General features: G+C 40.6%; 1 protein-coding gene and 1 long non-coding RNA gene across 4 annotated transcripts in view; one reads left to right on the top strand and one right to left on the bottom strand.

The window, feature by feature from the left end:
• ROS1 (ROS proto-oncogene 1, receptor tyrosine kinase) overlaps positions 1–16,438 on the bottom strand; it is a 104,083-nt gene that overhangs the window by 14,255 nt on the left and 73,390 nt on the right. For both annotated transcript variants that reach the window (XM_034990382.1, XM_034990380.1), the window contains exons 36-42: positions 14,182–14,317; positions 12,550–12,712; positions 10,895–10,959; positions 9,793–9,922; positions 3,729–3,826; positions 3,312–3,515; positions 2,233–2,367 (exon numbers count right to left, since the gene is read on the bottom strand). In XM_034990382.1, coding sequence (XP_034846273.1) covers positions 2,233–2,367; positions 3,312–3,515; positions 3,729–3,826; positions 9,793–9,922; positions 10,895–10,959; positions 12,550–12,712; positions 14,182–14,317 — 931 coding nt within the window. The remainder of the gene's footprint in view (positions 1–2,232; positions 2,368–3,311; positions 3,516–3,728; positions 3,827–9,792; positions 9,923–10,894; positions 10,960–12,549; positions 12,713–14,181; positions 14,318–16,438) is intronic.
• LOC118000605 overlaps positions 1–16,438 on the top strand; it is a 30,821-nt gene that overhangs the window by 13,598 nt on the left and 785 nt on the right. The window contains exons 2-4 of one of the 2 annotated variants that reach the window (XR_004676509.1): positions 3,676–3,806; positions 9,107–9,338; positions 10,579–12,554. This is a non-coding gene — a long non-coding RNA (uncharacterized LOC118000605). Of the gene's footprint in view, positions 1–3,675; positions 3,807–9,106; positions 9,339–10,578; positions 12,555–16,438 lie in introns of those variants that run through there. The other variant, XR_004676508.1, reaches the window with a different exon arrangement.

Below are 16,438 nucleotides of genomic sequence, written 5' to 3' on the forward strand. Positions count from 1 at the left end.
CACCTGACCAGAGTGCATCCAGGTGCTGAGCATTTAGGCAGTGAATAGAAGGTGCAGCGCGGCTCAGTGCAGACTTTCAACCCTCTAAGCTGGGCCTGTGATCTCAGAGACCTGCTTCAAATAAAAATCAGTTTCCTCTGTACTCTAAGGAGAGTAGTTAATCTTTATCATGACAACTTAAGGCCGTGGCCAGATTGAATGGCATGGCTAAGAGCTCCATTTCCTAGCACACTTGTTTTCCTGGTTGGCAATGGATCCTTAACCCTTCCCAGGGCTCTGAGAGCCGCAACCCTTAGGGGGCTGGAAGCATTGTTTACTTTTTCGTGACCGATGTTCAAATGAACTTCAAAGCCACCAATGGAAAATTTGGGCTTTAAGGGAATGATATTTTTATAAAATTAGGGCAATAATATATCCAACCAATGAATTACTCGACATAAAGTTATATAGAATATTAAGTTATATATTTAGAGAAGTTCTATAAATGTATGTTATATAAATATAGAACATAAATGTTATATGGAATATCTTTGTCTGCCCATAAACTGGAATGTTTTTCTAGCACTTTTCTAGCATCCCTTCTTCCTCCTCTTTCTAGTTGCGTATCTGGATACACCTTGGTAGAGCAAAGTTCAACATACCTACATTTTTCTGCTCCACAACTGCCCAGTAATTATCCACCTCCATCCTCTCCAAATTAAATGAACACATCAATCAAAATGTACAATTCAGTGATTGATTCCTAAAATGCCTATCCAAAAAAACTGGGTAATTGTGATGAGGTACATGGTAACTCCTAGGGGGAAATAGGCCAGATAATAAAGGATAATAAAAATCTGGTACAACTGAAATTCTGAGGAAAAATCCTGAGTGTTTGGTAGATGTGTAAGAGATGCTGAGCAGTGATTAGTTTGCTAGCCAATAAAAATATATTTCATGCTTAGGCATGCTGGGGTTTTTCCTCAAACCCTAGACCAAAGGTTTTCAAATTCTGTATAATTTCTGACTTCCCATTTCCAGACTCTTTTCCATCTCCCCCAAAAGGACCATGAGTCATTTTTAAGCGCAGTCACCAAACTTGATCAGATGTGTGTACATCTGATCTCCCTGTAAATGTCCCAGAGTCTGTAAAAGCCCAATCCGAAACAAGCAGTGATTCAAATCTTCTTCTTCTTCTTCTGGCCGCAAGATTTAAGTAATACAAAAACGTTCACCAGTAGAACATCAACCAAGGTGCCCAGTTCTTAATCATCCTCTGGCTCCAGTCTGAATAATCCTCTAAAATAACACAGCATAGTCAGGGCACTGCAGCCGTGGTGTGTATCCGCATACTGCTAATTCCTTTTGCACTTGTCTGTACCACACGGTTTAGCACTTTATTACATGTTGGCTTGTCATCCAACTGTTCCATGTGTGTTTCTCTTCTTTCAAAATACATTCTGAGATGCTGAAGAGCTGGGGCCATGGTTTAAACACCTATATATTCCATATAATATGTGGCTTGGTATTGTGCACGTAACAGAGGACTTTATACTTGTTTAGTATTTGTTCCTTTCGAAGTTTCTTGGGGCAAACATCCCTTAGAAAAGGTTTTAGAACTTGGTATTTCTGCTGAGGTTTTTCACAAGAAGACAGATTATTACTCGGCAAAATAACTGGGCTTATTTTTCTGTACAATTAGATCAAAATCGCTTACTCTCCTGAGAATCACGAATTGATTAGTAGCCAGGATCAGTTTAATAGAGTCACTAATTCTTAGTCACTTTGTGTTAAGTGCATAAATAGATCACAACCTGTGTAATTTTTAATAGTACCATGTCCCAGTATCAGCTGCATCAACAAAGGCAATCTAACTTTTAAAGAATATATTCCTATTTAATAGGATCTCATAATATGCAAATTGAGGTATTAGCCAAATTAGATCTTCCAAAATAAAAAGAGTATGTTTGTGTATACACAGTGCTTTTATATCTTTATTAGAATTCATCTATCAAGAGTATAAATATATTCTGCTCTTCTAAATTTTGTTTCTGAAGTGAAATTTCACATATATATAAAAAGAGACCATCGTGTATTTAATAAATTAAATGTTACAATCAACTTACATTTTAGTAGACAACACAAATATATAAATTCTGGTTTTTATTTTAAAATACCATGCCAGTGAGGCATAAGATTGCATGGGCACATGTTTTTGGTTTTTAGGTGCTTATATTAGCATAATTAACTTACAGATCATCAGGACAATTTCTTGGTGGCTCCAGTCTCCCTCCTGTTTGCACATAGTTTAAAACATCAAGGTTGGAATGAGTTGGATAAGGCTGATGACCAAGAGTTAAAATCTCCCAAATCAGAATTCCAAAAGACCTAAGGATGTTAAAGAGTTTACTTTAATTATACTTATTACAAACATCATGTTTAGAGTAGTTTGTCCAATGTAATTACTCCTGGGGCTCTTGGGATCTACTTTGTGATTGGCATTATTGGCCCCATAAAAGGCAAATGGGAGACTTAAAAGCAAGTTGACCTCAAGAAAAAGTAGAAAAAGCAACTGCCTACTAGCAACACTTCAAAGGTGATAGGAAGGCTTAGGGGACACACACACACACACACACACACACAACACACACACACACACTTTGTTCCTCCTTCTCAGCTGAAACTGCACTGCAGACCTCCATTACTTAAGGCTTTCATAACATCAACATGCAGACTAATGTAGGGGTAAGCAAGAAAGCATTTCACCTTTTTCCCCTTGCTAGTAAACGTGGAGAGGAAAGGCATGAATGTGAACTGGCAACACTCAGGCCTAATTTTATCTCGTCACTAATTTTGCCTGGGGCCAGTCCAGCTTAAAAGTTATTGAACAAATCTTTACATTTTGAGTAGCTCAAATCAAAATTTGGGGTCAACAAGCAAACATGAGTGACCCTATATTAATAATAAAGAGATGCCCAAATCTCCCCAATGTCATATTGTTTTTGAGATCCATGATTTAAACTCTACCTATAAATTAATGACCACACATCCCAAAAGAGTAGGCATTTGGACACATACTTGGACATCGAGTCATATGTACCAATTCCTATTAGTCATAGCCACTACGTTTTTGGACAGTGATAGAATACTTGAAGTAAATGTATCTATTTCACATGTACTAGTAAGATAACAGATCAAAACTGATGAGAGTGAGGGGTGAAAATACTGAGACCCAAGAATAGTCCCACAAGTTTAGATGACCTTTTATATTCCCTTCTGGCTCTGACATTGGCTGGTTCTGCCTGAATTCCTCTGTGTCCTGTTAAACTCACCATACGTCAGATTGAGTAGTGAAGATTCCATCCATCAAACTTTCTGGAGCCATCCACCGAACGGGGAGTAAGCCTTCCCCTGTCTTTCTATAGTAATCATTTTTATAGATGTCCCTCGCGAGTCCAAAGTCCCCAATCTTCACCACCCGTGATGGACTGGTATAGTCTTTCACAGAGACAAGGCAATTGCGAGCTGCCAGATCCCTATGGCAGAAGCTATATTTAATAATGCTAATAATAAAGTTCCAGAGATCAGACAAGGAACCCTACTAGGTCTCTAGAGAAAGAGACCTTTTACAAAAACTTTTGCTATTTTGAAGTAATGAAATGTTTAATTATCTTGTATGTTTTACCCAAACCTCAGGTGATTATTGTGCCGATGTCCATTAAGAACCTTGTATCTAGAATTCACCGTACCTGTGAATGAAGTGCAGCTGCTCCAAGTAGACACAACCTTTTGAAATATCTACACACAGATCCACCAGGTCAACCAAGGTGAGCAAAGGACCGTGAGACTGTAAGAAATGAAAGAAAAGTTACAAGTACTTTTCCAGTTTGTACAAAACATACTTGTGATGTTTTAAAGGTATTTTTAGTCCTGGTTACAAGAACTCAAACAAAGAGGGAAAGAGCTAGATTTACATACTTTCTACTGAAATATACATAAATAAGACTATTTTTAGTGGGCAGAGGCAATATAGGATCATTACTGGAAAGATCTCAGGGTGTCAGTTCAGACAGACCAAGATTTGAAACCTAGTTCTACTTACGAGTTGTGTGAACTTGATCACATTGCTTAATTCACTAAGCACCTTTCTTTTTTTTTTTTAATTTTATTATGTTATGTTAGTCACCATACAATACATCATTGGTTTTTGATGTAGTGATCCACGATCCATTGTTTTCGTATAACACCCAGTGCTCCATGCAGTATGTGCCCTCCTTAATACCCATCACTGGGCTAACCAATCCCCCCCCCTCCACTCTAGAACCCTGTTTGTTTCTCAGAGTCCTTATGTTCCACAAATAAGTGAAACCATATGATAATTGACTTTCTCTGCTTGACTTATTTCGCTTAGCATAATCTCCTCCAGTCCCATCCATGTTGATGTAAAAGTTGGGTATTCATCTTTTCTGATGGCTGAGTAATATTCCATTGTATATATGGACCACATCTTCTTTATCCATTCATCTTTTGACGGGCATCTCGGCTCTTTCCACAGTGTGGCTATTGCGGACATTGCTGCTATGAACATTGGGGTGCATATGGCTCTTCTTTTCACTACATCTGTGTCTTTGGGGTAAATCCCCAGTAGTACTAAGCACCTTTCTCATATGTCAAATGCGAATGACAGTACTAGCCATATAGGATCTGAGATAAGATATGGAATCGGGCTGATATATAACAGATACTTAATAAATAGTAGCTGCTGTCATAAGATGTAATAATGATAATTTAATCAGTACTAGCTAGTTTAATTATTGGCCCAATGCCACACTGCAATGTCAGTCATGACAATGGGCTTGTTCCTCAGATGAGCCCCCACATAAATTGTTAGCAGCACCCTATTTCAAGGTCACAGATGACTCCTCTCCTCCTTGAGAGCCAGCTTGCACATTTAGTTGATACCAGCTGCAGTGATTTCTACATAAAAAAAAGCCAGTGGAAGATTTTATTGGTACCAGATGGAAAAAATTCAAAGTTCCTTCCCTGAGGTCACATTCATATATTGTCTTTCCTTGACATTTCCCTGCAATTACCCTCGTTGAGGCCATTATCCTCCCTATCTGACGCATCCCAAACTTGTCTCCAGCCTCTGGTGCTTTAACGAGCCTGCTTCGTTGTGACCCACTGCGTGTGGAGTCTATCGTAGATTCCTACGCACAGACTCCATGGTGGCCTCAGGCTGCTCTTTACCTCCACTGAGGTCCCCTAGCGTTTCCTCTCCCAATCTATTCTTCAGCCACACTGGGCCACCTGCAGTTTTTATACCTGCTCTGCCTTTCTCAACCGCTCCTCTTTACTTCTGCTACCAGTCTGGAATGCCCTTCTTATTCTTGATTTCCATCCACATCCTTCACCAAGCATCTCAAATGATTCCCAACCTTGAAACCTCTCAATTTCTCATAGATGAGTGCTCTTAAGTGCTGCTCCCCCAGCTTCCCCAACAAGCTCATGTCTTGTCCCCAGACTGGGAAGATTCTCCATGTTCTCAGACTCAACATTGCCATGGTCCCGCTCTACCACACCTCGGTCCGATAGCGAGGCTTGATCTTACCCCCAAGAATCAATCCTCCAACAACACTGCTCAGATCCAGCAGACACCAGACACTGGTCTCTTGGCCTGTGTCTGAGTCCCTGCTGGGTCTCCAGACTGGTTCCTCGGTTCCTCTGTGAGTGGAACCCTGCTCTGCTTTTGGCAAAGCCCACTCTACCGAAGATGCTCCTCACTTAGAACCTTGCTTCTGAACTATAGCCTGGTGGCTAGCATCATGTTCCCCGTGGACAGATTTTAATGCTGCCTGTCTGTGTATGTCTCTAACTATCCCTTGCTCCTGACAGCCCCTGCGACAACCTGTTAGGATACCTCATCACCCCATGTTGGGGCTCCTTGACTCCAGATGCTCCTGCCCTGGGCTGCCCCCAGACCTCCACCTGGGTCTGCTCCTGGTGATAGCTTTTCAAGACTCACGTGGGAAGGTGTTGTTTCAGAGGCTGTTCTATCCCCTACTTTAGTTGTGTCTCAAATGGAAGACCTCTTCCATGAAGCCTTCCCAGTTCTCCCGAGTTGGAAATCATCTCTCTCCTCTGAGCGTCTGCAATATAGTCTCTACTGCACTCCGATAGGCCCTCCCACTTTCTATCTTAAGTAAGTTATTTATATGTGACTTACCTCCCTACCGTGTGGCAAAGTCCTTGAGAGCAAGAGCCACATCCTTCACTACTGTATAATAAACATGCAGCAAAAAACTGATGAATTGATTGTATCTGGCTATCTATTTATACTATTTTGATAGGTTGGTTTTTGGTTTTGTTTTTTACTTTCTTCCGTCTTAATAGAATCTTAGGATATTAGAGCTAAAAAAAAAAAAAGAGCCTGAGAACATTGTCAATTCAATATCCCATTTTATAGATGCAGAAACTAAGGTCCTGAGAATGAAAGACTGGACTAAGGTATATGCGCTAGATGCAGTCAATCCTGATGTATTCAACCCAGCACTGCAGTCTTGGAGCTGGGATGGAGAGAAGGACGCTGTGGCTGTTCTGGAATGTTGCCTCTGAGCACTCCCTGTGGAGATTCGGCTGTCTCCAAATGAACTTGGCGTGATGGGGACTTAGAGCCTGTGGCGCTCTGGTACTCAGCACCTAACAGCATCTTGCCCACTGGTTGGAGTGAGGGCAGTGAGGCACGGAAGCTGTCCTGCTCAGGAAAGGCAGCGGAAGAACCCTCGAGAACCAATCAGTGTAACCATCAGGATCCTGACTAAATAGGAATAAATCGGAAAGAGCTGGCCCATATTTTCATTTCATCCCCTCTTCTCTACCCCAAAACAAACAAAACACAACCTACAGATAAACACAGGTTGTTAAAGATGGGGGACTGAATGTGTGCATTTTTAGTCCCACTCTCTCCCCAAACCTTACTAAGATGACAGTATAAGGGAAATGTTTATAATCTCACGAGGACAAATACATCAGGAAAATAAATTTAGTGCATGAAACATCTTGGGGTAGCGAAGTGGATGGAGGGGTGGTCCTTCAGCAGAGCCGAGAGACAGTTTGGCTGCCTGCAAGGGGAAAGACAAGAATCAGGCTGTGTTTCACTAGAAAACCCCCTACAGGCATCTCTGAATGTAGGGGTGAGGGGCAAGCCTGGAAGCAAGAGGAATGTTTGGAAGTTTATTTTAGGAGCTAACTAGATCCCAGGTCCTCCCACCACAGCAGGAGGCTTTCCACTGCAGAACACACACACACACACACACACACACACGGAGCCAGAACAACTCCAAGTTCAAAGATACCAGTCACACTCAGACACTGTGCTGAAAATGGAGAGGAAAATTAAATGAGAGCCCCTATACTCAGCCTTTGGACCTCCAACCCCCTCCTCTCTCACCTCCCTGAACTGAGGCTTAGGCACTGATAGCCTAGGCAGGACCCATAAAGATTCCTCTCTGGGGAAAGTGGGGTGTGCCAGGGAAGACACCCAGATACTGTCATTAGAAGATTAGGGGACCCCTCAGTGAAAAAGCAGGGTCCACAGGACAACCAAAAGGAAGCTGCCATAGACACACAGGTTCCAGTCAGCTTCTTAGGCCTCCCTGTTAAATAGGAAGATCAACCACAAATCACCAAACATTTGAGAAAAGCTTCTCACATTACAAACAGATCCCAGAACAAAGAGGATAAAGGAAATCAGGACAATGCAGGAAGCAAATTAATACTTTAAAAAACTATAATTAGTGTCCTAGGAAAGATTAGGTAAGTTTCCACCCATATGAAAAAATATATATATTATTTCAAGAAGCGATCAAAATATAAGAACAAGTCTGTGGAAAATTAAATTTTAAGTTCTGTTTTAAAAGTAACAGGAATCTACCACAATTGAGAGCACAAATACAGAGCTGGAAAACAGGAGAAAACGGCTAATAGAACAAAAGGATAAAACAAAGCGGTCCATTATCCAGCTAATAGAGTTTCGAGAACAAGGAAATAGAGGAGACAAAGAATTTTATTTATTAGTAAAAATAATATAAAAAAATCCCAGAACTAAAGGGGTGATTTTCAAGGCTGAGTGTCCAGATTGGTAAAAAAAAGTACCACAGATAAGAAGTTCCTAAAATTTTCCAGAGAGGAGGGGCAAAAAGCAGGTCACTGATCCTAAGTCCAGGAATCAGAATGGCCTGAGACTTCTTAAAGGCAACTGTACAAACTAGAAAACAAAGGCAAAGGGGTTTTCAGCCTAGAATCCAGCCAACTTATTCATCAAGTGTGAGGGAAGAAAAAAGGGCAGTCTCTCAAAAAGAGGGGAGAAAAGGATACTTTTGCCTCACATGCATGCTTTCTCTCTTCTACAACAGAACAAAAAAGTCATGGAACAGAGGAAACTAAGGTCCAGCAAGAAAATTTGCAGGGTAAATGTGAAGGTAACTCCAAGGAGGATAGCTCTGCCGAGAGCCCAGAGGACAAGCACCCACACTGGCTCCAGGAGGAGAGCGTCCAAGAAAAAAACCTGTTAGGTGTTAGATCAGCTGATCTATTTAACCCCAGTGATAGAAGCGCCACGATTCTGTCAAAGGGTTGAGATATATAAAAAAGGAAGCAAATGGGGAAAATAAAAGAGGTGTTTATTATTCTCACTGAAGGGGAAAGAAAACCATAATCACAGCATTTGAGTAACTCAGCTGCAAGTAGTAGTCATAGTAATGTAAATCTGCACTATTGATTTATCTGAAAATTGTGATAACTGTCAGAGGATGTGGGAACAAATTTTTCAATGTGTAGAGCTGGTGGGGTTTGGGCTGGTCCTGAGTCAGTCTAAGAGAGTTAAATCCTCACCTCTCACAGTAGGGAGTCAGGAGATTTCCCCCAAGATTGAAAAAAATCAATGTGCAGCAGTATAGAGTGTGTAGAAACATGGCAGTAAATACCAGAAGAAACGTGTAGACGCCTGGCATGTGGGGACGAGACTGTCTTTCACTATAAACCTTGTTCTGTATCTCAGTGTTTTAACCATAGAATGTGCCCTTTGATAGAAATAAAAGCCAATTTTTTTTAAAGCTTTAAATGTTAGTGTCTTGTTTGTCTTGTGTGTTTCTCGTCTGATATAGAAGGTAGTTTCCCGCAGGTGCTGTCACAGCTGGCCCTGATCCCACAGACTTTGCAGGTGAGCACCGAGGACAGAAGCCAAGGGAAGACAAGATGGAGTCCTACATCCTGTAGGCAGAACTGCAGAGCTGGCTGGACTTGTTAGTGTGGTCGTAGAAGAGAAAGCAAGGAACTGGATGGATGGCTTGGAGGACGAGGTATGAAATCAAGATTTCTGTTCTGGCCAACACAAGTTCAAGATGCCTATGAAAATCCAAACAGATATGCCGACTGGGTAGGGACATAGAGTAGTCAATAAAGACATGAGGGCTTGCAAGTAACAATTTGGGACAGACAGGCACACAGATTAAGTACAGAGAAAGATGTGCCTTTCCAACGCCACACCATCTCTGTTCTCCAGAAAAAATGATTTTGGGAGTGAGGTACCTATTTTCCCATTAAATATGAAAAACAGCCTCAAATAACCAGAAAATGCCAGAAGTTAGCCCAGGATTCTAATTGTCCTAATCCAACTGAAGGAAATACAAGAATTCTTTCCACAGAAGTCTTCTGAGGTTTGACCAAACTGCAGTCTACTGAATTTAAAGAAACTTAGTGGGAAGTTATAGGGCATTTGCATTACAAAACCAATACGGGGACCCCATTTCCTACCTTTGTCATCCGGGCTTTACGCAAATAGGTAAGAAGGTCTCCTCCTTCCATCAGTTCCAGGATAATGTATTGGGGTTCGTTCAGCAGACAAACTCCAAGCTGCTTCAGAATGTTGGGATGGTTAAACTTGCTACAAGGTGGAAAGAGACAGGCAGGATGACACGACAGCAACAGGCACCCTGGCTGAGGGCCTTCGGGAAATAGAGCAATTCTTTATCTCTGGTTTCCTTCAAAACTCCTGTTTGCGGTGGGCTGGGGGCAGGAGGGGGGGTTGTTTTTCTCTAATAAATGCAAGTCTCCTTTTCCAAGTACCAGTCCCTGTGCTTGCCTTAGAGAGATGATATGGCAACCCCTAGTGGCCAGTGCATATGACTGTAATAGGTGATCTTTAGAAGAAACGTTCACAGGAAGGATTTTATGTTTTGGTAAAGAAAGTAATCTTAACCACTATCCTTCAAAAGATGTTTGAAGGCGTTACACTTTCAGTCATCACAAGTATGTAATATTATTCTCTTCCTTTTGGAGAAACAATTTAGACACGCAGGTTTGGCTTCCACCATTTTCTCAAGACATCAAACCAAGGAAACCCCGATCAAATAATTAGAATCCTCAGCTGGGACCTCCCCCCCGCCACCCCCCAGGACCACCGTCTCAGGCCCTCCCTTTAAGATGCCTCTGAGCAGTTTTCTTGACCAGCAACTGACTCTAACCTTGAAGATAAGTTTACTAAGACAGAGGATATTTTCATTGACATCCCTGTACTTAGAGCTCTCTCCCTTAATCCAGATATTCGAGCCACGATCACACATTTAGAAGAACATACGCATGTTTAAAGCTGAACAGCCTCAGATGTCACTTGCGAAACACGCTCCTTATTGAAGGTCAAAGAAATGAAGAACTTTTGCCTGAGGACTGCCTGTTGGAAGACTGGTTTCTATAGAACACTGGTTACCACAGACATATTTATGTCTAAACTTCAGCCATGTTTGTTTGGGGCATGACCTGTGATGTCAGGTCATTTTGAATGTTAACAATTTACCAATCAGATATAAAAGCTTTCTACTCCTATCAAGGGAAAATGAAGCCAGAGCTGCCCCAATACCTCATCAGATGTGCCTCTTTCAGGAACTCAATCTTCTCCTGGTCTGTGGAGCCCTTCTTCAAAGTCTAGACAATACAAAATAAGCCAGCAATCAGTATAGCAGACATTCTGTGAGCTCAGTGGGTTAATGGAGACAATCTTTGATTTGTTTTGTAATATTCACTCTGAAAGCTGGAAATAGATCATGGCTAATACACGTGCATGTGCTCTGTAAACTCATTCAAAACTTAGCCTGTATTAGAACTAGTGTCCAAGTGGGAAAGCCTGAAAGACAAAAGACCTAGTATCATCTACACAAATTCCCTCCAAAAATGTAGACATTTTAAAAAGAACAAATTTGGTGTGTGGGCCAGTTTCTTAATTTTCAAAGTTTTCTACCCAATATCTGTTTCCCCCGGCTTCCCTGCTAATGATCCCCTAATTTGTCTCTTAGAGGCAAGATGCCCAGTCCCAGACAATTGGTCATAATGAATCAGGAAAATTGTGTTTTGTAATTCTCCAGCCTCCCTTGCAAATAGGGGTGGTCATCTGTGTCAATTCTGGTCAATGCGGTGTAAGGGGAAAACTCCTGAAGGGAAGAGAAGCTTGTGGAAAACTTTCACTTTTTTGAACATATACACCTAACATCATTCCTTCCCCCTTGCCCTGACCTGAATGAAGATGTAATGCCTGAGCTTTGGCAACCATCTTGGGATCATGAGGCAACACACATGTACAAAGTCAAGAGAGTTTCAGATATTCTGGCTCTGACCTAACACAGTACTGCACCAAAAACCCGCAGTCCTCTCGTTATGTGAGAAAAATAAACACTTGTTTACACCAGGTGAGGCTAGAGTAGTTTAAAGCACTTTTAGATTGCATGATTTGGCAGCGGAGAGGATTTTGCCAACCTTTCTGGTTGTATAGCCCTCTCTCAAAGCAACAAATTCCTAACAAGCAGTGGTCAGGATGTTGCCCTGTTACATAAAAGATTCATCATCCCTCGATGAAAAGGTTTAGACAAATATGAGAGTCTACCCAGCACTTCCTTAAAACTACATTCAATATACCATGCGAATAACTGTGTCCTACCGGGGGTCAGCAAACTCTAGCTTGTAGACCAATACCAGCCTGCAACTTTTTTTGTCCAGCTTGAGCTCTGAAAATAGTTGTTCAGCTTTAGCTTTGTGTTTTTCCAGCTTTCCTGAGGTATAAGTGACACGTTACATTTTCAAACGGCTGGACAAAAGTCGAAAAGAGGGTATTTCTTAACCCGTGAAAATGATATGAAATTCACATTTCAGATTTCATAAATAGAGTTCACATATGGACTAGGGCTGTTTCACACTGCGAAGGCTGAGTTGCATCAGCGGCAACTGCCCTCATACCCGAGACATGGAGAACGTGCTTTCCACCCCGGGTCCTCTTATAGTATATTCAAAGGGAAAAACCACCTGCCGAGTCTTAGCTAATCAGTTACCTTAGGTGGTAACTATGAATTACAGAGCTTACGGAAGAAATGGAAGAAACATTGTCATTTCTGTTGTCATGCATGGACTCCCACTTTCAGCTGTCTTTTCAATTAAAATCACTCATATGTTACTACAGTTTTATCCATGTAAATTCATGTAAATGTGCTGACCCGACATGTCAAGGAATTAAAAGATCTGCATTACCTTCACTGCTACTTTGGTTTCTCCGCTTCCAGCTCCTAAGATGTCCACTGCTGTCCCTTCATACACTTCTCCAAAGGCCCCACTTCCCAACAAGAGGCGCAGAGTCAGTTTTTCCCGAGGGAAGGCAGGAAGACTTTCAATCTCCTCTTGGGTTGGAAGAGTACTGGAAAATAGTATTTTTGGTGTCCCAAAATACATTGGTTTACAAGTTGGTGTTGGGAGTTAGTGTTTGAGAAAGAGAAATCTCATGATTTTGCAACACTGTTCTATGTAATATAGTGGCAGGGAATCTTGTGTTTCTATTCCTTCCCTATTCCACCTTCCAAATATTCCTTCCCTATTCCAAAACACAGAGAGCATATCACGTCACTTTTACCATAATCTTGATAGAAACATGCCTGTGTGTGCATTGACTCAGGAGTTTTTACTGTAGCTTGTTTTGTTAAAAAGTTGTGTTATTAATTTCTTCAGGTAATCAATTTATGTGAAAAGCTATTGCAAATTAGTAATAAATACATCTGGGTTTATAAGCCTAAAAACTTTCACTTTAACTATTTCACACACCTGATCTTTTGTGTAAAACAAAATTTAGTATGACTACAAAAATCAGCTCCTTCTCCATAACTTTTAGAAGCCAACTCTCACTTGGAATATTATGAGAGGGAAAAAATTGTCTAAATGCTTTGAGTTTTTAAAAGAGAATCCTGAATATCAAATGTGCTGAGTATTTTCTCAAGGAAAAGTCACCTCTGAATCACTAAATTAGATCACCTGTGTCTACTTCAAATCTGCCATTTCTATATCTCCAATTATAAATTTCAAGGCCTATGACTACATAATTCCTCTTAGCAAGAGGCCGTAATACAGTGTCTTGCATAAAAAGACATTTAAATATTTTCTTTAATTATTTTGACTACATCGAAAACTCACAACATACTATATGTGGGCTAATTGAATTTTTTTAAAAAAATTATGATGACGGGCCCCTGGGTGGCTCAGTTGGTTAAGCGACTCCTTCGGCTCAGGTCATGATCCTGGAGTCCCGGGATCGAGTCCCGCATCGGGCTCCCTGCTCGGCGGGGGGTCTGCTTCCCCCTCTGCCCTCTTCCCTCTCATGCTCTCTGTCTCTCATTCTCTCTCTCTCAAATAAATAAATAAAATCTTAAAAAAAAAATTATGATGACAACATAAGTTCAAAACTCAACTATCCTAAAGAGCTTTTGTAGGCAATCACCATACAACTTCTGAAAACAGACTCCGATGGACTTAACAGCCCAGGCAGGGGACCCTTGGAATTCCTCTCTTCTGGATGCTCCCAGCTGAACCAATCATGCTACCGTCTGTTCTTTTCCATTCAGGACTTACGTCCTTGTTCCGTTTACTTTATAACTATGCGATAAAACACTGGAACACAATGGAATTTTGCTTATTTTCCTTAGGCTAGAATAACCACATAATTTGCCATCCATCTCAGGTCACATTTGAAAATGGAAGGGGATGATATTAATAATCATGCCAGAATAATGGGCATGGACCAAGACAATCGTGGGCAACACGGGACCCATGGGCACTCTCTTTATAGTTGCCCACTCTTCATCTAGGTGCCCTGTAGTGAGGGCCCAGGTTACATACTGTATGGCATAGCAGGCATTAGCCAGCCCTATTCCAGCTGCCAGACCGCGGAGCTCAGCCAACTCTTTGTCTTCGTTTATGAGACCCGTCAGCCCTTCCTTGGGAGTTTTTTGATTCCTTAATTTTCTGTGCCAGACTATAAAGAGAAAAGGACACAATTTACAAAACAAAACATTGCTTTCTTTTTTCATCAAGAAATGTTAACATTTTAAATGTTTATATATAAGAACACCATGGGTAGAATAACAGAATTTGATTGAAAAATGTGTCCATAGTAGAAAAACTAATTAAATCTTGGTACAAAGACTTATAAAAACACATAACTTAGAACACATCACTTCTTATTTCATGTCTCAAACCAAAGCTTCATGCATTTCTTATTGCTGTTATAAACAAGTTGAAGTATCTTAATATCAGAACTTATTTCTCAAAATCGCCCTTAAACTAGAGGCAACAGAAACCAAAACAAATTTGCATTATAATTATTACATAATTATTTGCATTATAATTAAATTGCAAATTTATTTCTGAGTCCAGATACGTCCAGGTTATACTCCTATAGTAGATCTGAGGAATGCTTTCAATTATAATGGCACACTTCGTTTTTTAAAATGCAGAGTACAAGAGTTTATATACATACTCAAGCATACAGAAAAACTATTGGAATGAAACCCACCAAATGTTAGTAGTGGTCTTCTCAGTTGTGAAATCATGGATGATTTATATTGTCTTCTTCATACAATGAGCAAATACTATTTTCATCCTCATGAAAATAAGTGATTTTTGGAAATTAAAATACAATTATGTCATAAGATCAACCATCTATACTAGAACATGGGTTCAAAAGTTGAAAACACCAAGGGTGTTTTGTAAGATGATCATTAAAATTTGAATTTTATTCCATTGTATATTCTATATCCAACAGGTCAGCGTTTTATTCAAGTGAAATTCCATCTGAGGGACCACGCAGGGAAAGATCTTAAACACTTTTGCTAATGCAATTTTTCAAACCTGAAAAGCTGTCCCTACCCTTCTTCATTTCTTTAAAGGCCCAGCTCCCAGTGATGCCTTCCGAGACCCTGACGCTCTGCTGATCTCTCGGTTTTCAATGTCTAAGACCAAGTGTAGCTCTTGGTCCGCATTTCTATCGCAGTGTCCAGCACATGTCAGGTCCTCTTGCCTTTTATTTCTCACGATTTATATTTTCACACAGGTATGTCTTACCTCCCTCATTAAATGGCAAGCTGCCAAGGCCAGCAATTGAATATTCTGGCTTCATATTTCCCTCTGCTCCCGGCACGAGGCTAACGTTGCATGTTAGATGCGACCACTCACCAAAGCCAAGGCTGCTGATGTTTATTTTTAAATCACTGTTTCAATCTTATATTTATAAGTAGGACTGCTGAGAGCCCCCAGCACAATACAAATATGTTTAAACAATTGCTACTTTTCCTTATTTTAATAAACTCAATCTCTTCTCATGCACTCACCCACTCCTACTAGTAAAACCACATGCACTGCTACTAAAAGCAAAGAAGCAGATTAGCTTAGCTGCACTAAAAAATTCATAAGTTCCAAATAGGATAAAGACCTTTAAATCCCGAGAAAGTCAGATATCCATAGGATGTCTTGAAAGCACAATAGGTTGTCTGAAATTACCTCATGCTCATCCACTAGAGTTATGGGTTTGAACAATGGTGGTGTACACGTAGGCAAGCAAAGGTCAGATGAAAGATTCTTCGTGTAATACTCCTTCCCAGTAGGAAAGCAGACAAGCAGTCAAGCCTATATGCCAACTGCCAAATATACTACAGTCATACGTGTAATTCTGGAGGGGCTGGCTTAGTGGCCCAAGCATCAGCTGTGCAACGCTTAGACTCCCTGGAACCACAGGTTGAGATCCTGGCAGGGTCAGCTGAAATTTTTAGCTTTCCAAGTTAGCTAAAGGAGTTCCATATATCATCTGGGTGGAATCTATGAAAAGAAACCTCAATTCAAGTTTCAGTGTGCTCTCTGATAGTTTACAACTCCAATCAGTTTGGGGAAAGAATAAAGATTTAGACCACTTAGTAAAATAGTGGCTTTCTTTATCCTGAGAGAGTTTAGCTTTATGTTTGTAACTTTTCCTTAAACTTTCCTTTCTATATGAAAAAAACAGGCTACAATTTCCTAAATATGTCCTTGAGTATTCTTTTCTGGCAAGTATCATGTCTTTCTTTCTTTCTTTCTTTCTTTCTTTCTTTCTTTCTTTCTTTCT

The sequence above is a fragment of the Mirounga leonina genome, unplaced genomic scaffold (genome assembly GCF_011800145.1).
Source record: "Mirounga leonina isolate KUSES-001 unplaced genomic scaffold, KU_Mleo_1.0 Mir_53, whole genome shotgun sequence".
Taxonomy (NCBI): domain Eukaryota; kingdom Metazoa; phylum Chordata; class Mammalia; order Carnivora; family Phocidae; genus Mirounga; species Mirounga leonina.